This window comes from Ascaphus truei, chromosome 8, assembly GCF_040206685.1.
Source record: "Ascaphus truei isolate aAscTru1 chromosome 8, aAscTru1.hap1, whole genome shotgun sequence".
NCBI classification, from domain to species: Eukaryota; Metazoa; Chordata; class Amphibia; order Anura; family Ascaphidae; genus Ascaphus; species Ascaphus truei.
In genome coordinates, this window is record NC_134490.1 from 90227077 (window position 1) to 90251764 (window position 24688).

Sequence of the window (24688 nt, forward strand, 5' to 3'; positions counted from 1 at the left end):
TAAAATTAGCAGCTAAATCTATGGCTTTAGTGGTATCAGCAAGAAGGGCATTATGGCTCAGACAGTGGATGGCTGACACAGCGTCAAAGAATAGCTTATGCGGATTACCGTTTGAATGTGAATTCCTGTTCGGCAACAAACTGGATGCTATAATAACAAAAGCATCAGGAGGTAAGAGCACTTTTTTGCCACAGGTAAACAGGACCAGAAGATTCGGTTTTCAACAGTTTAATAGAAATCAGTATAAGGAGGCAAAAACATATAGACCTGGCAGGTCATTTCCAAGGCAAACAACATGGAGGGGCGGCCAGAACCGGCTTTTTCGAGGTGCCAGAGGAAGAGGATTATTTGCCAAGAACAAATTCACATGAAGGACAAAGGGCCCAGCAGTTGCCAGGAGGAGGGCGACTGACACAGTTTTCTGCAACGTGGGCCCAAACAATACAGGACAATTGGGTATTAGAAACCATTCGTCAGGGGTACAGTATAGAGTTCAAAGAAATGCCAAGAAGAAATATATGCCTAACAACATGGGTACAGTCCAAGGAAAAAAGAAGGCAAATGAATTCAGTTTTAAAGAAGTTATTACAAGCGGAAGAAATAACGAAGGTACCTCAGGAAGACAGAGGAAGTGGAATTTATTCCAGAATATTTCTAGTACAAAAACCTTCAGGAGATTACAGAGCAATCCTAGACCTAAGAAAGGTAAATTCATTCTTGGAAATAAGAAAATTCAAGATGGTATCGCTGAACCTGATTATTCAGGAGGTACAACCAGGAGACAGGATGGTGGCGATAGACTTAAAAGACGCTTATCTACATGTGCCCATAGCAAAGGGACACCAAAGATTTCTAAGGTTCGCAGTGAACCAACATCATTATCAGTACACTACCGACACACTTTATTGAAGTGTGGTCGGTACCGCAAGCCGGGAAATCTCCCGGCTTGCTAGTGGCCGCCCCTCGGCGTGCCGCGCGTCATAGACGCGCGGTCACGCGTCATCGGGAGCGTGCGCCCCCTGCACGCGTGTCCAGGGGCTCCCCGAGGGAGCCCTGGTGTCCCGCGATCGCGGGACAGCGGCAGGGGGTTCCGGGGGACCCGGCGGACCCGGCAGCGGTAGGGAGAGCGCCCCGATCGGAGGGCGCTCTTCCGCTGCTTCGGCGCGCGCCCGTCACACTCGGGCGCGCGCCAGGCTACTGCTGCGGCACAGAACGGGCAAATGCTCGAATAAACTGTGCCGCAGCAGTACACAGCACTGCCATTCGGTCTGGCGACTTCTCCAAGGACATTTACAAAAATTCTAGCCCCATTAGTGGCAGAAATGAGAAAAAGAGGGATAGAAATATACCCATACCTGGACGACATCCTGGTAAAATCAAAAAGTCGGGAGAAACTACAACAAGACCAGGAGATGGTCATAACCTTCCTGGAACAACACGGTTGGTTAATAAATAGAGACAAGAGTCATCTCATACCCACACAACTATTAAGGTTTTTGGGGATAGAATTTGATACGGCAAAAGGAGAAGTGAGGCTGCCAGACACAAAGAGGCAAGGCATAGCTATAAAAACAAAAACTCAGGAACGCAACCAGAACTTCAGCAGAAGAATGCATGAAGCTTCTAGGAAAATTCGCTTCAACATTAAGCGTCACAAAATGGGCAGCGCTACATATGAGACCATTACAAAACAATTTTTTACAACAATGGAATGGGAATCACAAAAACACAAGACAAAGAATCTTGTTACACCCACACACAAAAGAAGAATTAAAGTGATGGGAAGATACCCGAAATCTGGGGAAAATACAAACACTACACCCAGTGCAGTGGGAAAGAATTACAACAGATGCAAGCAACGCAGGTTGGGATGCCCAAATGGGAGAAACATTGGTGCAAGGAACCTGAACAACCCAGGAAAAGCATCTTCCATCAAATCTGCTGGAAACTAAAAGCAGTACAAAGGGACCTGGAAGCTTTCCAAGACCAAATAAATGGTGGCAATATAAAGATAGAATCAGACAACAGGTCAGTTGTCAAGTATATAGCCAAACAAGGGGGAACCAGGAGCAGAAAGCTGATGAATCTCACAGCAGAAATCCTCTATTGGGCAGAGTGCCACTTATCAGAAATTACAGCCATATATATCCCAGGACTGGAAAATGTCACAGCAGACTTTCTAAGTCACAACATTATACACGTGAAAAGAAAAAACAAGCGCAAATAATATCACAAATAAATCAAAGGTAACACAGATGATATACTATCCTTAATGAGTGCAGCTCCTGACGTAGAATTCAAACCAAATTCAATCAGCAAACGAAGGAGAAACAGGTGCGCAAATCACATCAGGACATGTAAAAGAAAGTAAAAACACAAAATAGTGCAATATTGTCTTCTCCAACAATATAGCTACAATGCTGGAAGTTCTATACAATTTGCACTCACGTGTTTAACGTGAAATGAAAGCGTTGTGGTTGTTCAAAGTTACCAACTTATGTCTCCAGACAGGTACTCCAGATCCACATAGAGGGGGGGAAATTCCATATACAAAAAAAGGGGAAAGCAAAATAGTATAGTACTGTTTTTAATGTTAAAAACACAAAGTATTTCACTTACATAAGTGCCTTTGTTTATGAGCATTCAGACCACCCTGGGTCATAGGGTCAGACAAGATATTCACAGCAACAGCATCTGCTCCACGGCCGTCACATAAGCCCCTGATGAAGACTTTGCAGTGGAAACGCGTGTTGGGTGATATCAGTGACTACTAAGGAGCCCTTGTTGATGACATCTAGAGTGGAGGACAACTTTAATCAGCCTAGTACCTGCTGTGACGGCCGTGGAGCAGATGCTGTTGCTGTGAATATCTTGTCTGACCCTATGACCCAGGGTGGTCTGAATGCTCATAAACAAAGGCACTTATGTAAGTGAAATACTTTGTGTTTTTAACATTAAAAACAGTACTATGCTATTTTGCTTTCCCCTTTTTTTGTATATGGATTTCCCCCCCCTCTATATGGATCTGGAGTACCTGTCTGGAGACATAAGTTGGTAACTTTGAACAACCACAACGCTTTCATTTCACGTTAAACACGTGAGTGCAAATTTTATAGAACTTCCAGCATTGAAGCTATTTTGTTGGAGTAGACAATATTGCACTATTTTGTGTTTTTACTTTCTTTTACATGTCCTGATGTGATTTGCGCACCTGTTTCTCCTTCGTTCGGCAACATTATACACCCAGGAGAATGGGCATTAAGACCGACAGGTGTTTCAAGAGCTGGTAGAGCAATGGGGTCAGCCAGACATAGATCTCATGGTGACACATTAGAACCGCAAGGTAAAGAACTACTGTGCAAGGCAGTTTCATCCAAGCGCAAAAACCACAGACGCTCTCAGCTTCAAATGGGACTTCAAGTTGGCATACCTGTTCCCTCCAATTCCGCTAATTCCGAAAGCAATCATGAAAATCAGGGAAGACCAAGCAGAAGTGATATTAGTAGCACCATTCTGGCCAAGAAGGCTTTGGTTCACACACTTGGTAAATATGGCAGTAGATACACCATGGCACATACCAGATCGCAAAGGACTGATGTGACAGGGGCCAATATGTCATCCGAACGCCAAACAATGGGCCTTGATGGCATGGCAATTGAGCGGGAAACATTGAGACTGAAAGGTTGTTCAGACAAAACAATCCAGACCCTTTTACACGCAAGAAAAGGATCCACATCAAAAGTATATCATAGAATCTGGCTTTGCTTCCGTGATTGATGCACAAAAGAAAAACAAAATTTTCTTTCACCTAGAATTGTGTCAATAGTAGAGTTCCTGCAAAAGGGATTTGAGAAAGGTCTCAGTCTCAGCTCATTTAAAGTACAGGTATCTGCACTATCAGCTTTATTGGAAAGAAATCTGGCAATGGAAAGATTAATCATCAGGTTCTTGCAGGCAGTTTAAAGACTAAGACCTCAAATCAAAAACAGAGTACCAACATGGGACTTGTCACTAGTATTGGATGTATTAACGGCATCTCCGTTTGAACCTATACAAGAGATAGGTTTAAGATGGTTATCATGGAAGATGGCGTTTTTGATCGCAATCACCTCATCCATGAGAGTGGGAGAACTACAGGCACTATCAGCCATGGAACCATTCCTAGTCATACATCAAGACAAGGCAGTTCTCAGACCAGTGCATCAATTCCTGCCAAAGGTCGTGTCACAGTTCCATATGAATCAGGAAATCGTTATCCCGTCATTCTGTCCAGATCCAAAGAACAAGAAAGAAGAAAGACTACACAAATTAGACGTGGTGAGATGCCTAAAAGTGTACATGGAAAGGATACGAGATATCAGAAAGTCAGACAGACTATTCATCATACCAGAGGGACCAAAGAAAGGTCAAGCAGCATCAAAGACAACAATTTCCCAGTGTCTTGTATTAAAAAAGCTTATGAAAGCAAAGGACAAGATAAACCTTTGAACATTAAAGCTCATTCTACAAGGGCCATGTCTACATCATGGGCATTTAAAGCCCAAGTTACACCAGGACAGATATGCAAAGCGGCAGTCTGGTCCTCATTCAATACATTCTTGAAATACTACAGACTAGATGTACAATCATCAGCTGACGCACGCTTTGGGCGTAGAGTTTTACAATCTGTAGTGAAATAAAGTGTAAAGCGTATTAATAAAGATCAAACTGATAAAGGCATTAACTGGTGGCTTTTATTTCTTATGTATCCCTCCCTAAATTTGTCACTGCTTGGGTATGTCCCTAAGGTGCCCACTGCCAATGTGATCAGGAAAGGAGAAAATTTAAAACAACTTTCCGTAATTTTCTTATCCTGAAACCATGGCAGTGGGCACATAGTTACCCTCCCTGTGTATGTCTAATGCCTATCAGTTATATTTTTCAGCTATGGAAGAATCGTAAGACTAAGGTGCAGGTAGAGGGAGGGGCCTTATATGGCCTACCTGCAAAAGTCTATTTCCTGTCCTACCTAGAGTGAGAAGGGATTAACCCTAAAGGTGCCCACTGCCATGGTTCCAGGAAAAGAAAATTACGGTAAGTTGTTTTAAATTTTCTCCTTTTTGTGTGCAGCTGTTATACTCAGTAACTTCACCAAGCGCTGTTCATTTACGCCTTTTCTACCCCTGCAAAGCACCCCGAATTTTTAATTTTTGTGTTTACTCGTTGGTTTTGTTTGTCCTTGTCTTCAATCCCTCTCACCTATATATTTTAATACATTATAATAACATTGATTTTAAATTTATTAGGTGTCCATTGTGCCGCAAAAAAAGTGTCCTTTTCTATCTTATTATTATGTTTGCCGAGATTGTTAACATTTCTTTTTTCTATGGTTTGTTACAGAATTCATTTTTGTAGCCATGGTTTTTATGCAGAAAAGTGAAGAACAGTAATAATATTTTATGAAAAAACAAAAATCAATTAAAGGTGAATATATTTTAACATATTAATAATGCATAATGGAAATGAAATACATCTGATGCCTCATTTTTGCAGAACATTATTTGTACTGAGTTAATTACTTTTATTTAAATGAATGTAAAAAACTAATTTAATTCCCCTGGATTTAGGGTCTGTAAACCTTTCAACTTTCTCTGTGACCTTTTTTTAATGCCAATAAACTTTCCTAATTGAAAAGAAATAAAAATTGAAAAGTAAGAATTATTCATTATTATTGTAATAAAGAAGCAAATATTCAAATGGTTGTTTTTTTAGCTAAGTACTTTATTGTATATAATGCTCACCACTATGCTACCATCTTTAAGAAATACTGATAAGTAAGTAAATACATTGTGGTTTCTACAATATAGCCAGCCACCATTAAAAAGTGATGTTTCATCATTATTCTTTTCCAAGCTGGGAAAAACACCTAACAGTACAGTACCATAACAAAATCAGCATTCATGGAACATTGCATAATACTAGCTTTCTGTGTAAGCTCCTTGTTTCAAATATGTTATATAAATAAACACACATCTTTTATTATGAAACATACATTGAAATGGCAGAGAGCTGTTGTATATTTGAGTACTTTTTCCCCCCTGAAATTCCAATAAATGTTGGGTAGGCGCAGTCATAATAAGCTCCATATAGGGTTAACTTAGGTACCTATTTTCCTCTCCTTTTTGTGGGGAGGAAGATTTAGTTATCATGGCTGCTAGCTAAATGTAGGCATGAGGCCTGAATAAGCCTAAGGCCCGGATTTACTAAACTCAGATAAAGATAAATATATGCTATAATGAAAAAAAAATGCATTAATTTTACTGGGTAATTCATGAACATGTTATCGTATAAAATAGCACATTTTACCAATGTGAGTTACGTTTAACAGCAAACATGGAAATGAGCAAGAACATGAGTTACTTTAATATTGCTAAGTTACCTATTTCCAAGCTATTCACCAAACTTGGATACCCGGAGATATAAAGTAGGGCTACCGACAATAAATGATGGACATTTCACAGAATCCCAGACTGGCATTAGGACAATCTTGCCTGTGTATATAATTACTGCTATATAGATAAGACAATACTATATAACCTACCTATGATAAGTAATAGAAAATATACATACTGTACAGTAATATTAAAATACAGAACTTATTAATATATTAAACCCATAATAGCCCAGGTAGCCAGCTACTCATGTTATCCCCAACACTAGCTGGCCACTGGGCTACGATAGGCTTTTTATATTTTATTTGTAGGATGTTAAGATTGTGTGTTAATCCCTTTGGTGCCTGTGTGCTTTATTTTACAATGCACCGGTAGCCTCAGGCTTCAAAGAGGTTAAATGATTTTGTTCCATGTGTTATGGTGAGCTCACCAAGTTCAAAAATTACTTGCATTATTTTAGAATTTACTGGAGTGCTGGTGATGAGTAACTCAAAAAGCTAAAAGTGAAGTACAAAAGGTCAAAACACATCCATAATCACTAAAACAAACATTTACTCATTCTTAACCATTTCTTATTAATGTATAAAAGCCAACACATTTTTAACATCCCATTAATTTGGGTTTAGTTACATATTTTGGCTGCAGTATGCTAAGCTTTCCCAAAACACTAAGGTAACCCCAAATCAGGCACGTCCTAACTTCTAATTTCATTCATTTTTACCATGTCCTCTGAACTGAATTTCTCCTGCTTCTCCCTTAAAATAAATACTACATTATTAAATTAGAAGTTAGGACTTGCCGGTCTGTGGTTAGCTAGTAGTGATGGACACGCTTAACATACATTAGCCTCAATATGTATCTAAAACCCAAATTTAAATGATATATCAGAAACTGTTAACTGTGTGCAGGCTTTAATCCAGTAATAAAAAGAGTTGGTAATGATGAAATGGTGAGTTTTAATGATTTTGGATGTGTGTTGATCTTGTGTTTTTTTGCTATTAAATAATTTTCTGCCATATGGTTTTCTAAAGAAATCCTATTACCTAGTCCTCAAGCTAGATTTTAACTAAATTGTAACTCAAATGTAACTTGTATTAAGTGACTGCATCAATTATTAAAATATTAAATGTCATTTTTTTTATATATTACGCTTATTTTATGAAGATAGAAATGTCTGTGAACATAGCTATATTAGTGAGTCAATAACATGCATTACATTTTTACCCGAAGTGATATTAACTCCAGTTTATCAGTTTTCAGTGATGCTAGGTCGAACTAAAAAAACTTATCTATCAGGACATATTAACTCCCCCCATCCAAGCTCTACTCCATATCCATTGCCATATTATTGGTACAGTACTGAATCCACTAGTATTTTGTTATCTTTTCTGCTTAGGAAACCTGCTTGAGCGCAGTCATAAACATCTCTAGCTACTGTACAGTACCATATACCGCCCCTTATTGACTTGCAGGTGAATCCAGTTTTAATGGCTCCCACTTCCTAGCTTGGAATCACAGATAATTATTTTCCTGAATTTATTTCCTTGTGCTATCATGTGTTGTTTTAAATGTCAGAGACAGGATAACCTAAGCCCTAAGATTTACATTCTGTATAATTCATATACATCACACTACATTGAGGACTGCCATCAGACTCCTGATATATTATACACTCAGGTCATGATTTGAGATTGGTATATCAGGGCCAACGTGATGGCCGTGCCATCGGTGATTATGCACCGAGCCCTGCGCTTACAGAGGCCCCATGCCCTCTGTGAAAACAATTAAACTGAATGCCAGTGGAGAGCACGGGGCCTTTATAACTCTCTTACCTTCTTTGGTGGCATCTCCCCATGCAAGGTCCCATTGCCATGGCTCTGCGACGTCAAATGGCGTTGCATTGCATGACAATGGGACGTCACGTGACGTTGTGAAGCCATGCGGTGTCATGTTGCAACTACATTTGACGTCATGGAGCCATGATGACGGGACGCTGAAGAGATGCCGCCGGACAAGGTAAGAGCCGAAGCCCCACGCATGTCCCTGCACCGAACCCTACAAACATCCCAGCTGGCCCTTGGTACAGATTCATTAATGGAGGGCAACAACACAATATCACTACATATTCACATATCTGAGTAGTAATGTTGATGATACTTGCCTTTTTCAGATTATGATAGATTATACCAGATAAAGGGTGAATCCATTAAAAAAAAAAAAGAAAGAAAAAAAGACAAAACATGCAAAAACTCACGGAGAATGTGTAGTTTTGCTGACGTTCTCTGTCAACCGGCTGAAGCAAAGTGAGGTAGCGGGTTATTCCAGTCTGCGTCACCATGAAAAAAGTATTGTAATCATTCAAAGACAGAAAGAGCTGGGGGTCTTTGATCTTTAAAAACAAAGAAAATATAAAATTAATTGTCATGACAATAATAATGTTTTTTTTCAAAAAAGATTAATGACTGTAAGTGAGCAGAATCACTATATTGTTGGACAACTACATTTCAATGGTTATGCCTACAGTTCTTTTATAGCATATAGTCCCTGAGAATTAAGCCTAAAATATAAAGAAAATTATTAAACAAGATTAGGATAGTAGTATATGTTCTTCTATTTCAGAATCAGAAAGGTAGCAAACACAAAAGCAATTTGTTCACCACTGTCAATGTCGTAAATCAGACTTCACACTCATTTCACACTTCACAAAGTTGTTCCCACACATTATTTTCTTCGTTTTGGCTCCCTTCCCAATTTTTGTCACTGGGATGTAATGCCTTACCTGCAGTTGTTCACTCTGATATAATTGGCACAGGAGCAAAAACCACAGGTTTATATGCAAGCCTGACAAGTTTCATTTATTTAAAGCTAGTAGTAATTACAGCCAGACACAAGAAAGTTATGGTGGGTAAAAAATTGGCTAAACTCTCCACCATACTGTGTGCAGCAAATCCAAAATGTGTGAGCACATTCACATGTATCAGACAAGTCCACCGGCTACTTTTCCCCATTATCACTCATACAATGCTTCCACTGCAGACACAAAGACAGTTATGGTGAGTAAAAACTTTCTGTGTGTCTGGTTGTAAGAAACCACGACTAGATTTACATTGCATAGCCAGTAAACTACTCCCACACACCGGTGAGACCCAAAAGGTTGAGAAAGCTGTCTGTGAGTAGGTTAACTGGCAATGCACTTCATTAACCCAGGCTGTGCTGAAAAGCTGTGTAATAAGCTTATAGGGATTCTCGTTAAAATGGATCAGAAGCAAAAAGTGACACACTGTGAGTGCTCATTTGCATGTCATTACCCAGAATTCCTGGCTGCAGTGGATGCATTGTATGCTAAGAGATAATGGGGAAAGACAAGTATGTGGAACGTTCTGAAACATGTGAATGTGCTCATAATTGATATTTGTATTTGCTCAACATTTGACACAAACACATGCAAAATATGGGTTCATGCATCAAAACAAACTTATAGAAGTGCTTTCTTTACATTGATACATCTCCATGCACTTCAAATACAGTAGTGTCAAAAGTCAGTAGCTATATAGAATTATATAACTATATTGGAACCTTTGTGTTAATGCAAAAGTGGTGACATTTTTAGTCACAAATCTACATCTTCCGTATCAAGGGATATTTTAAGGCAATATCATCTATTTGTTTACCCTGATAAAAAGAAACCACAGACCTAAAGAAAATCATTCTATGCATTTCTGCACAGTAGATACAGTATGAATCCCGGAGTCCAAATATTGTAAGAAATAAACAAAGGGCCACTGTGATAAAGAATCACCCCAAATCGTGAGTGAAAGAATTAAGTGTTAAAGAAAAAAGGCAATATCATTAATATATTACAGCCAGTATGTATATTATTATTTGCATAGTCCTAACAATGTACACACCACTTTACAAAATAGATAAAAGAACACGGGGAAAGGAAGCCCTGGAGCTATAGGCGCTGCAGCACTATGAATGTGCTTACGGGGATATAAATTATACACCAGGTGGCGCTGGAGAAGTGGAAAGAATGGGTCAGAAGAAGGCTTTGGGGAGAGAGTAAGAAGTGAAATATGTACTGTATGTGTTCCTGGATCTACAGTAAGTGGCGGTAATGCCCTTAAAGTGGTGAATTAGTGGTTAGGAAGGAAGAGGTAAGGTAGCAAAACCGTACCGTAAAGCTTGTATTGCAGATCCTGTTGTTAGCAGCTACATTGTGCTTCTATTGTTTATTACGCAATTGAAAACACAAGATGAGAGAAAGCACCAAGTCAAAAAGTCACAGTCTTTTTCCTTAAATGGAATGAACAAGTTTCACGTTGCAAAATCTTAATTTAATTCGAGCAGCAAGAATAACGTTGTTTCAGGCCAACATGGCCTTCCCTCGGGTAGGTGTGGCATGTCGGCCGGGAACGTTATTGTTGTTGCTGCTCTGTCAGATTAAATGAAGATTTTGCAGTTGGATTGAAGTTTGTGCATTCCTTGTAAGAAGTAAACTGTGAGTTTTTAACTAAGAGCTCTTGCATCTTTTTTTTTTCAATTTGTTGCTTTTTTTTGCAGTGTTTTAGACCCGGCTGCTTTGACATCATCTTTATTTGGGAATGTGATGAGGTTACATTAAAAAGTTTATTTTTTGTATATGAAAACTACTTATTTGAATATTGACTTCACATACTATATACTTACAATGAGTCCAGTATTGTTTTTTTTTAGACTTGAATCTGTATATAGAAGATAATGCTGTAAAAGTAAAACCTTTTTTAAGACTGTGGATGGCAATAACTTAATTCTAAATTCAAACTGTCACCTTAGGAAGTGGATTGAGAATGTTCCCTACGTCAATTTAGACGTATATGTAAAAACTGTACGGACATTAATGTATACAATGATTAGGCAACTATACTATAAAGAAAGTTTACTGAAAGGAATTATTCTAAAGAAAATGTCCAAATGGTGAAAAAATAGGCAGGCCTTTTGGATAGAAGAATTATCTTACAGAATTCATTAAATAGAAATAAAAATAAGACGGAAATAAATGTTGTGCCATTTATCAAATCATTGAATAGAGCTTCACATAAAATAACAAATGTTGTTAAGAAGGAGTATTGTCCTTAAAGATGATATATTGGCCCTATTTTGACCAGAAAAGCTCTGTCATTTTTTTACTAAAGTACCAAACTCGAAAAGTAAGGTAGCACCTAGTGTATTTAAGAAGACAGTCACCAACATAGCTAGCACTTGGCAAGGTAGTAAAGCAAAGGGTTTTTTCCCATGCTCTCAGTCAGCGGTGCGCAAACTGGGGGGCGTAACCCCAGGGGTCAGGAGATTTTGCTGGGGGGGGGCGCGGTCCACTGTAGAGGCCCCGCGCTCTTCCCCCCATGCATTTAATTTAATGCCGGGTGATCGCGTGAGGCCTCTGCAAACTGTACTTACCTTGCTTCAGCCGGCTGTGTGACCCATCGCCATGGCAACACGGCGTCAAATGATGCCGCGGGACCATGTGACGTGACGTCACATGACCCCCGCACGCCGGAAAGGAAGGTAAGGGGGGCGCGAGGACCAGGGGGAGTAGCAAGGGGGGCGCAGCACGAATAGTTTGCGCACCCCTGCTCTAAGTGTAAAGCATGTACACATGGTATTAAAATGCAAATTTCAAATCAGAGAAAACTGGCGAGTTTTTTAATATTAAGGAATTTATTAACTGCAAAACGGATTTTGTAATTTACCTCCTACAGTACGTTGCCTTTGTGGCAAAGAATACATTGGGAGAACCACTAAGATGTTGCATGTTAGGATGTTGAAAAATCTACATCTACAAACATCACTATATGATTAGATTGCCTTAGCGGCCCACTCCATTATAAACAAGTTCATAACTCTATCCCACAGGAACTAAATGTATTGCTTTAGAACATGTTCTCCTTAATTGGAGAGGTGGTGATTGGGTTAGGACTTTATCTAAAAAGGAAACCTTTTAGCTAATTAAACGTTGGACTCTGCAACCTGTAGGTTTATATGTTGACATTGATTTAAATTATTTCATTTTTTTTTTGTTATTTAATTATACCTCTCCCCAGTCGTCACTGTGCTACATTTTATGTTTTTGGGGCTTTTAGTTGGATTTGTATTCACTATGTTTATATTTGTATTCATCTATTTTATGTTCTTGGATTAATGTGAGTAATTTCTTGTTTTATTACTAGTTATAGCATTTCTGTATCTTTTCCCGTATCTAATTTCCATTCTCATTGATACAGATTCCCCAACATCATTTTTTTCCAGTTCATCCCTTTCATTTTAATAAAGTTGTGTTTGTTGTCACTGCAAGCATAATTCAGTCCGTCATGACAGAATTATGCTATGTTGGCATACCTCAATAACCTGGAGTTACTCTTTGATCCCTGCTTATACACAGACCATCATCTTATATCCCCCATTGGTTCCTAGTGCTGAAAAGAATTTGGAGTCTGTGAGTGTATTTTACAATGGGTAATTGATCCTTCAATATATTTTTGTCACACTGTGTTGCACTGCAGTATTTTGTGGTTTTTTTCTTCTTCACATATCTCACAAGTGTTGTGCTCCTGTTTTGTTCTGTACCTCTGGAAAGGTTTTTTGGAGCAGCACGTCACATTATAAACAGGTTCTATTTTTCTTTACCACTGTATACTTTATCACTGAAATCAAGTCACTATTAGTAGCTGCACTTGAAATAAGTTTTGTGCTGAAACACTTTTTCTTTCACTGCTTTGACACAAAAGAAAAAGAGGCCTTCAAATAAAATAGAAACACAGAGATAAAATGGAGTAAAGGCTCAGGTATAATAACTCAGAGAATGGATATTCAAAGAATAGAAATTAATACTGGCCCGTAAGATACAGCTGCTCAACCAGGGAGGATCTTCCCTTGATCCTTAGTGAACGTTTAGAGATTTGTAGAGATAAGCGCATACAAAAGAAATAAAAAATTAAATACCAGAAGAAGTGTAATGGTATGCAAGTAAATACTCGCATGAGCGAGGGGGGGGGGGGGTAGGGGGTGATGGTAAATAAAAATAATGATCTTCAAATCATACTCACACGGGCATGTGTGAGTAAAACACACAAAGGGGTTTATCAAACACTGTCAAGTGCTTCCTTCCGTCAGTGGGTGTTTGAACCTTCAGTCACTGGGTGTCATATGGTGGCTGATATACAAGTTCATCTCAAATTTATATTCTTTTATGTGTAAGATTGTGAATTAAATGCTATGCTTATTTTCACCTACAATGGTGTTTTGTGTACAGGAGTGAAAGACAAGGAGGTATGTGGCGTGGTATGACCGTAAGGGTAAATGCAAGTGAGGATTCCACCAGACATTAAAATATACTAAGTAAGTCTATCCCCAGACTTGTAGAGACAGTATGGGAAAGAATATGTGCAGTGGATATGCAGTGACCACAATAGTTGAGCAGGGAAATAATAAATATAAATTACAAATAAAGAACGAAAATCAGTTGCTTCAAACACTGCACTACAGGCGGTGGTAATCTTTCTGTTACTATTCACGGTAATTAAATAAAACATAATTTTATTTATTTACATAGAAAATTAGTAAATCTAGAAATGCTCCTAAGAATAATAATATTCCTCACAAATACACCACATACAGTATATCCCATCAGTGTAGCTAATAATAAACAGAGAATCTCCCTATTTACTGGTTCTCCCAAATACTAAAAAAAAGCTTAGTAACATTACTACAGTGTACAGTGTTTCTGAAGGGAGATAACCCAATGATGTTGACACACTGTGTCTTTACACGTGCAAACACTGTCTACATTTAATGTTATGTTTATTTAGTTATAAACAGTGCACAGGCACTATACTGTATGATCTAACTTTAGGTACAAATTTGCTGCCATGATGAGCTGCATGTGCAGTGCATTATATATAGATGTAACAAGCTTTATTTTACCTACTGATAATTCAGCATGTTGATTTATAAAGCAGAATGTCACACATATATATATATATACACACACATATTATTATTATTATTATTATTATTATTATTAAATCTCGCTCTCATGTTTTTACTATCCAATTCACATAACCATGGATACATTCTGAATATCTGGGCTAATATTCTGATTAATTTCTTCAAACAGGTATGTGTCTGTGTGCTGACTCCAATCAATTGAGAGAGAATTGATAATCTAATTAACTATTTGGTATGTCTGAGTTGATTAGGTAAACCCCTCCCTTAAGTGTTAGTCAAATGCATGTGATTATGGTACTTAAGTCAGTGTAACTTGGCTGTGAGCCATATGGCTGTGTAACATCAAAAGAGTCACATCTAAGTGTCATATCTAAAGTGTCGACAGGAGTTAATTTTGGAGTTGAAATTGGAGGGGAAGATTGGAGGAAGATCTGGAATCTGCATTACAACTTTGCCACTGTGAGACATTACTTTTAACATCTGTGATTATTTGTTCACTTTTATCCTCCATAACCTGTGAAGTCTCTCCTCCTGCATCTCACTATGCCCTCCCTACTGCTTCTTCTGCTTACTGTTTTCTCACTCCTTTGTGAATGTCTCTGTTCTCTCCAACATCCCCACTCCCCACTGCACCATTATTTATACACCTCTCTCCCAACAACTTCTATACCCCGCAACAAAAAACACCCACACAAATCCTATATTCACACCCTTTATCTACTCCTTCCAGCTGCTGGGGATCTCCCCATAGCCTGAAGCCAGACATACAAACCTGATCACACTCATGCCTTCCTGCCATCTCTTCCCCTGTAAATGGTGTTAACCTTTTCATTTAATACTGACCAGCCTTAAATCTCACCCCACAAATCAAGTATCCCAATAGCCTGAACTCATGGCTATTGTCCCACACTCGGTCACTCCTACCACCCCATTGTGACCAAGCACTGCCATCTACAGCACTTACTCCCTCACCTACTGGCTCTGTAAGTTTCCCATTAAACCTCTTAGATTGTAAGCTCTTCGGGTCAGGGTTTTCCTTTCCTATTGTCTGATTTTGCTGCACTTATTGTATAATTATAATTCCCTGTACTGTATTCTTTGTGAAGCGCCGAGTACATTTTTGGCGCTATATAAATAAAGACATACAATACAATTAGGATTTTGTCAAAACGATCCTCAGAATTCCAGGAACCAGATTTGAACTGTTCCGCCCATCTATACCCATTAGTTTTTCCCTGTAGAAATTTACAATCTCAGCCTTGGTGCCTGAGGTTCTCCAAGGAAGCGGCTTTTATGATGTCGTGAGGCAAACGAATAGCCTAGAGCTATACTTTACTTCACATAGTAATGCTAGTGATTAAGGGTGGCACTTTAGCTGGTGTTTTGGTTTAGTTGGTAAAAATAAAAGCGTTTTGGTTTTGCTGGAACATGACTGTTTCTGGTTAGGATTTTTTAAATGTGTTGGCAAATGTTGGCAAAACCAAAAGTTCGCCTCGTTCATTAAAAAATATTAACAATTTTGCAATTGTTTAAAGAAGCTAATTTTATGTAGAGAAAAACATCTATTAATTTGCTAAATTGCTATTGACTATAAATAAAAATTGGTACCCAATCAAAAAACTGGAGATATGACCAAGTCTACATAAAAGAAAGTAGTTTAAAGAGAGGTACAGAGGGAACATCCATAACACATTGTATTTTTAAAATGTCATGCTATAATTTTTAACAAAACAGATTAACAGCTAAAAGCAACAGTCCACTAAGAAAACATAATTACCCGTTATCGTTTTCATAAAATGAAATATCAGAGATTGAAAATGTGAAAAAAGTGCATCTCTCACCAAAAGCTATTAGTTATGAGCATGATCTTGATCACCTCAGGGCATCTGACAGTGAGTAGTGTTTAGGCATAATTTGTTCAGATATTATCTTACTTCATTTGGTTCCAGAAAAAACAGCTCACACTGAAAAGCTTCCCCAAGTCTAATTATCCTAAATCAAGCAACTTTAACAAACTTTAAAAATGTATTCACTCACTAAACTGAAAAATAATAAAATATTAACCTATTTTTTTTTTTTTTTTTTATAACTTAAATTTTATTGAATCAAGACAGCATAAAATACATTGCAGAATACTTTTGTCTTGTATGCAAACAATATTTTAACAATTATATAAGTAACAACGAGGCCCTGCTGTGCTTCGGGACCCGGTCTTCTGGGTACTTTGGTGTGGACTATATAGTCCAAGCTGACTCTACTTAAATGGACAAACAGACACATATAACTCAACTTAAAAGGGGAGACAATACATACTCACAGAAAAAAAAAAAAAAAAAAGGAAGGTTGAGGCGGGATGGGGAGGGGAAAGGGGTAGGTTGGGGGTGAGGTAGGGGGAGTGTGTTGGTAGTAGGTGCGACACGTGGCTCCGTGCTAAGCATCACATATGTTTGCAAGCTGAGTCGTCTCTCTTATTACTTATGTTATAATGCTGCTATAAGGGGTCCTGGGTGAATAGAATACTTCCTGTAAGCCCCTCCCAAGGAGAACGCACCTACTGTTATTAGAGCCATATTGAGGACCTCTCAATCCCCGGGATATCTGTCTGTGCCAGCCAAGGCGTCCAGACTTTTAGAAAATTCTCACCAGTATCATTAACTAAACTCGTTCATTTTTCCATCTGGCAAATGAACCAAATTCGATTCCGAATCTTTGGGATGGTTGGAATATCAGATTGTTTCCATAATGCTGCGATCTCGCACCGCGTTGCAATTGCAAAATGGGCAATTAGTTTGTTATTTGTTTTGGAAAGGCCCGTCAATGGCCTGTTCAGTAGGAATAACCACGGGTCTGGGGGAATGGTGAGATCGAACAGTCTCTGTATCCAATGTCTAATCGCCTCCCACAGTGGAGAGATCCGTGGACAAGACCACAGCATATGTAACAGGTCGGCTGTTCCTCCGCACTGGCGGGGGCACAGGGGAGAGGAACCCGGCACAAACCTTGATAATTTCAGTGGGGTGAGGTACCATCGCATTAGGACTTTATATGCGTTCTCCTTGAGCGTCGTGCATATGGAGCTCTTCGCTGTGGCCATATATATGGCGCTCCATTCTTCATCTTCTAAGTTTTCTCCCAGATCTGTTTCCCATTGAGAACGGAATGAGGGTATCTGCTGCTCATGTTCACCAGAACTGATCACTTCTCCGTATAGCTGAGATGTAAGTCCCTTCGTGTCGGTCTCAGCCAGACAGAGCTTTTCGAAAGATGTTAATAGGGGGTATGGGGCAAGTTTGTTATAAAATGCCCTGATCTGGAGGTATCTAAAGAATTCTGAGTGAGGGATCTCTTTTTCTTCCCTGATATGGTCGAATGTTTTGATTTTTCTGTCGTGACCCTCCAGATCTCTAATCCGATTGTAGCCCCTCTGTCTCCAGATTGAGATATTACTGACTGATAGACCTGAAGCGAAATCAGGGTTATTCCAAATGGGTGTTGCCATAGAATTTTTTGTCGTAAGGGAATGCCGAAATTTCGTAGACTCCCAAATTGACACTGAGTTGGTCATCGAGGAGAGCGGCATGGCGGTAAATTTTCGCGCCGTTTTAGGTAACCAAATTAAGCTGCTCAGTTCCAGAGGTGCATATGCAGCATTTTCTAATTCCACCCATCTCTTTAATTTTGGGTTAGAATGCCATTGTACAATCTGACTTAATTGTGCCGCCTTGTAATATGATACCAGGCAGGGTACAGCCAGGCCGCCCGCCGCCACAGATCTTTTCATATTTAATTTTCTTACTCTCGGTTTTTTACCTCCCCAGATGAATTTGGATATTTCAGATTGAAGTGAGTGCAAGTCCCTCCAACTGAGTGGCACTGGGAGAGTTTGGAAGAGGTATAATAAACGGGGGAGTAAATTCATTTTGACACTATGGATACGTCCAATCCAGGATATCCTTTTGGATGTCCACTTACCTAAATCAGATTTTAAGGTCCGAATCAGGTTGGGGTAATTTGCATTGTACACGTCTTTTACAGTTTTGGTGATGTGGACACCCAGGTATTTTATGTGGTTTTGTTGCCAATTAAATTTGAAATTTAATTTTAGTAATTTCTCCATGTGTCTAGGGAGGTTGATGTTGAGGGCTTCCGATTTGGATTGATTGATTTTGAAGCCGGAGACCTTAGAAAATCGATCTAGTAGGTCGAAGAGGTTTGGTAGGGATGTAAGGGGTTTTGTGATAATCAAGAGGATGTCATCCGCATACAGGGCCGCTTTATGGGTCTGGGAGTATGCGTTTAACCCTGAGATGTCTGGGTTTCCTCTGATTTGTGCCGCCAGTGGTTCGATACATAGGGCAAATAAAAGCGGGGATAATGGGCAGCCCTGTCTCGTGCCACTCTTTATACCTATTTTTAATAAGACTGAGCAAGCTTTTCCATGTGCTAAGGATACAGTGGCACATTAACACCCTCTGCAGTGCCTGGGTATCCACAATGATACTCAATTACTGACAAAAATATTGAACTTACACCATCCCAGAAGATGGCCACAATCATTAGGGCATGGGCCACCCAGAACCAATCCCCCCATAAAGGTTGATCAAAAAAAACATAAAACGTTAAATAAACCTCAGGCTCAAGGGCCATAAAAATAAATAAATATGAATCCAGGCCCGAGGGCCTACTTGTAATCCAAGGCTATATGTGGCTTGGCGATGATTAATCCTCATCTTCACCGACATCTTCAACTTTCCGTTCACTGAGAAGACATCTTTAAGTATTTTTTCTTTAATCTTCTTTGCTTCTTTCTTTCTCTGTTCCTCAAAAGTCTTCTATCTTCTTTCCTCAGCCACCGAATGTGATCTCTGCTACAACTCGGACTTTTGTGAAAGCCCATGTCTTTTATAGAGTTGTCGCAGAAGACATGTCATGGCATCACATGGAACAGCAACCAATCAGATAAATTAAACATATTTTCTTAATGTGTAGATATAGCACTACTGTATTATCAAACCACTTAGAAAACGGCAAGAATAAGCATTCCAATTCATTGCATTTTGTGGAATCTTTAAGTTTTCAGTTCTATCCTAGAAAAACAAACCTTAAAGGAGCATTTCCTCCTCCTTATTTTTTTTTAATATGTACTGGAAGCAGTGAATCACTGGAGCTAAAATTGTATTTATTTAAGCACTTGGGAATCCTTGTTTCCAAAGGCGCCATGCCAGGGATGGGGCCACTGGTAGCTTACCCCCCAGGGAAAAAAATGGAGGTCTAAATATCTCGTGTCACATGGGTCAATAGGATGCTGCAACATCATCTGTGAAACCCAGTGATTTAGAATGGCGCTAGACAACAGTGCTAGTGATTAAAGTGATAATTACACATATGAAGTGAATTGTAAAGTGTAACCGAAAACAAAATTCTCAACCTTCCTACGGGGAATATGTACAGATTCCCCTCGAGACAATGTAGACACAGGTGTTGGAAGGGAGCGATGGTATCAGGAACACCCTAAAAAAGTAAAAGATACAAAAAATATATTGTGCAGTATAATGGCATAGGTTTGGAATAAAGAAGAAATCTTGGCTCTATAAAGTGCCTACTTACAACAGGTAAGTGATAAAATCAGCATTGAATGGATCAACGGGTAGGTGATATACCACAGCTGCAGGAACCCAAAACGACTGGTGATGTCAGGTAGATCTCTCTCAGTTAGGGATATCAAGGAGAGACAAGGAGAGACGATTGTGCAGATAGAAGATTCAATTTTATAAGTAAAACACAATAAAAGAAATGTACTCACAATAAGTACATATAAAATGTACACATAGCGTTTGCTTTGAGGCAGGTGAGCGCTGGGGGATGGACTGTCCGCTGTAATGCTTCCAAGTGTTCCTCGCCGGATCGCGGGGGATGGCGTGTGACGTCACATCCGGTGCTGGAGTGACGACTTCCGGTATGGCGTGCAAGGAGGCAAACAGCAGAGGGACAAAGCTAACTCGGCACCTTCAGCTTCTCAGCAGTTGTGTAGGCTGCAGACAGCTCAAAGATGGCTCTACGCGTTTCGCTGTGTTAGCAACAGCTTCCTCAGGAGAAAGTCTGTCACAGGTTCCTATTGGCCAACTTAAAACACGAGAGCTAAATCTCTAGGAACTACTGTAGCAGCAACACCTTCCCCGTAAGTATCTTGGGAAGCTCTGTTACAGAACATCAGCTTTAGAGACCACTGCTTTCTATACATGTTAACAAAAAGTGGGCTGCCTGGGGGAACCACTCCTTTAAACATTAATCACTACTTTTTTTGCTGGCTAGCCAATACCTAATCTTGAAACAATAGGGGAGCCCCTGCTGCTGCCACAATGGTAGTAGTGGTGAGCGGTGCTATTGGGTAATAATTAATAGGAAACTGATAGAGAAAGAGCCCAAATGTAGCACTTAAGCTCACCCTCTGGTGATGAATGTAGTAGTTAAAAACGTAATCTTTATTATTGAGCAACCAAATTAAAATAAAGGGTATTAAAATGACAAACTGAAGGCATGTGCTGGATCCAGATATGGATAGCTGTGTTGGCTCAGGATCCTGAAGTGCTAGTGTGTAAATAGGATATGCTATTACCGCACTAGATAACAGTCCATGTAAAGGATCTGTAAGTGAGTGAACATATACAGGGAATTCTCGTACTCAAGAAAACATAAACTGTAAATCACTGGGACAGATGACCAAATAAACCTAAAGTATAACGAAATAGGGTGGTTGGATTTACAGTAGACGGTGTGTAGTTGTGGTGTCACATGAGTAATATATTTGATATACCACAACTCAACCAGCAATTAACAAATGTGATCAGTGCTCAGCTGAGTACTCTCTGTGTAACTGTGAGCAATGGTGTGGGTAAGTCTGCACTATTACTAAGGCTGACTTGACCTCAGGTAACCTGTGGAGGATTTGCAGCAATGATCAAGGTAAGTTTTTATATATATCACACATCACCACAATCAGGTACGCTAAAAATAGAACTGTTGAAATGAGTATTCAGGGCCGATGATACTGTATAAGGTCCCAATAGATGCAGACCCCTTAGCGTGAATGAGTATAGGGCTAGCTAGGCAGCCAGCACCAGTACTTTGACCTCAAGTAACCTTGGGGTGAAACATATATTATATAGAGGATGTCCTCTGTTCACCCTGTATAACAGGAGGTTCTTACATGCAGATTCCGTAGTATCAAATGTATATGAACAGCAAGGTCAGCTAAATAAAGTAGGACACAGATGAGGCAGCTGCTACTGGTCATATATATTGTACTGATAAGTGGCCTGCAGATGCTGCTAACAGAGGAGACTCATATAAATAATGGTAAGTATATTAGCAGAAATGTGCTATCAGAGGAGACTCTTGTATATTGGGTATAATAGCAGAGATGTACAGTAAAATGGGCTGATCAGGTAAACTAATGAAACTTATCATAAGTACACATATAACTTGAGAGAATATTGTACCCCTGTAGCTGAAAAGGAGGTTTTTTATGTCCGTCGGAATTAGAATTAGAAACAAATGAAGACATAGTCATAAAACCCTTAGATAAAGGGGGGAACCTAGTGATTCTACGGAGCTGTGGCTACAGAAAAGAAATTCAGAGATTACTGGCGGACCCCACCTGCTATGAAATATTGGAAGGGGATCCAACCATGGCCTACAATAATGAACTCAATACATCCTTCCGAGAGGACTCAGAAAAGGTTATCAGTAAAAATGAATATGATTATATTTGGGTAAAAAACCCTAAGATTGCCACATCCTACAGTCTGCCAAAGCTACGTAAGAACAAGATTCCTTCCCCCCCCCCCCCAGGCAGACCTATTGTGTCGGGGATAGGGAACCTTACTGAACGGGCAAGCTCTTATATTGACAAGGTACTCAGACCTTTTGTCACAACCCTACCCTCGTATCTTAAAGATACGAAAGACGTCCTCAAAAGGTTGGAGGATGTCTACATCAGTGAAGACACTATTCTTGTAAGTTTAGACGTGGAGGGACTATACACAAGTATAGATCATGAATATGGTTTAAGAGCAATCTCCCATTTCCTGAACACAAGAGGCAGATGGCATGTGACACACAACATCTTTATTACGGATTTGCTCAAATTTGTGCTAACAAGAAACTATTTCCTCTTCAGCAATAAGCTATACCATCAGCTAGGGGTACTGCAATGGGAACCAAATGTGCCCCCACATATGTGAACCTCTACCTGGGGTGGTGGGAATCCCAGGTAGTCTTCACCGAAGAGATGGAGGAATACACAGAGCATATTGACCTCTGAGTCTGCTACATCAACGATGTGCTCGTTTTGTGGCGAGGCCTGGAGGGAGCTCTTAAAGAATTCATTGGAATACTTAATACCAATGTGTTTAACCACGATTTAACTTTGGAACATGATAGAGATCTTATATGTTTCTTGGATATTTGCAATTCAAGGGTTATAGATGGTATGCTTAACACAACTGTACACAGAAAAGCTATGGCTACAAACAACCTCTTGGAAGCCAGCAGCCATCACCCTAGAGCACAGATGAACGGCATACCCATTGGTCAATTCCTGAGAATACGGCATAATTGCAATACTGACCATGAATTTGAAGCACAATCCCAGAACATGACCAACGATTTCTGCAAAGAGGGTACAGCAAAAAGAGTATTAAGAAGGCCTACAAAAGAGCCAAATACACTACCCGCAGATCACTTATAATGGACAAACCATCCACCCATCAAGATAAAGTGATACGCTTTATAGACACTTTCAATAGAGAATGGCCCCAGGAAGAGCCATTCTCTAAAAGCATTGGCATATCCTAAGGGCCGATGACCTATTGAGAGGGGTTACCAAGGAATACCCATCTATGACCAGTAGAGAGGCACGAAATTTACGCGATCTACTGGTTCATAGTTATTTTTCAGAAAAGACACCAAGGACCTGGCTACCACCCAAACCCACAGGATCATATACATGCCAGAGATGTAAAGCATGTCAACATATGAAGACTACGAAACAATTTACTAATTGGAATAACACCAAGACATACCAGATCCGTACCTTCATAAATTGCCTAAGTACAGGTGTTATTTACCAAGGCATCTGTACTTGTGGAAAAATCTACGTCGGGAAAACCAGACGGTGCCTCAAACACAGAGTGCTGGAACATATCGGCATAATAAGAAATATAGCTGATAAACCTTTGTCCAGACAGGTTAATCTGTGTCATGGAGGGGACACCAAAGCTGTTAAATTCTGTGGGATTGACCAGTTCACAAGAGGTCAAAGGAAGGGGGACTGGGATCAAGTCCTCCTTCAAAAGGAATCCAAATGGATTTACACACTCGGAACGCTAGCACCAAGGGGTCAAAATGAGGGATATATGTTCACCCCATTTTTATGACCTCTCTATCTTAAGAGTAGTCTTCTCCCTGTATTGAGTTGGGGTGTGATATCATCACCCTTATTTCTTTTATAAACTCCTCCTTATACCTTCTGCCGTCTTTTCAGTCAGGGTTAACCATATCCCATGACATTATACAGTGGCGGCCGCCTTTATTCTCCTGCGGCCTTTTCCCCGCGATTTTAAAAATCGCAGGCTGATGTGGGCTAATGGGGGCCGTTTTTGGCCGTTTTGGGCGCCTGCGGGCATTTCTATTGTTTAGCGCTAAGCGCTTTCATTGTCTAGCGCTATTAGCGCTATCAGCTGATTTCGGGCCGCGCAGAGAAGGCCCGTGATGGTCGGAAAACATCCCCACATTTTTCAGGGTAAGTTGGAGGATAGGAGGGGCCGCAGCAGTATCTTCCATTCTAGTTTGGATATGACTTCATTTTAGGGCACCTCTGGACCCTTCTTTCAATGATAATCAATCATTGGACCATTATTTATACATGTAATTATTGTTCTGCAACATCAATTTACATTACCCTTGAAGGACCACAGTAAATGGATTACTTTATTCCATCCTGTGAAGTCTGGCTGAGTGACACACCATACATTTTGCATAAACTTGCTTTATTTCAGTTTCAGACAGACATTCATTCCCTTTCCTGTGCAGGCATATATATATAAAAAAATATATTCCACATCAATACAAGGAAGTTTCAAAAGAACTATTCATCCCAAGTACCGTACAAATGGCACAGGGTCATCCCTTAAGACTTGAGGAGAAGAGATTTCACAGAAACAAAGGAAACAGTTATGTACAGTAAGAGCAGTTAAAATGTGGAATTAATTACC

General features: G+C 39.6%; 1 protein-coding gene across 2 annotated transcripts in view; it reads right to left on the bottom strand.

Annotated features, from left to right (window-relative positions):
- Window positions 1–24688, bottom strand: part of PCDH15 (protocadherin related 15) — a 1763546-nt gene that overhangs the window by 838308 nt on the left and 900550 nt on the right. For both annotated transcript variants that reach the window (XM_075612935.1, XM_075612934.1), the window contains exon 13: window positions 8686–8820. In XM_075612935.1, coding sequence (XP_075469050.1) covers window positions 8686–8820 — 135 coding nt within the window. The remainder of the gene's footprint in view (window positions 1–8685; window positions 8821–24688) is intronic.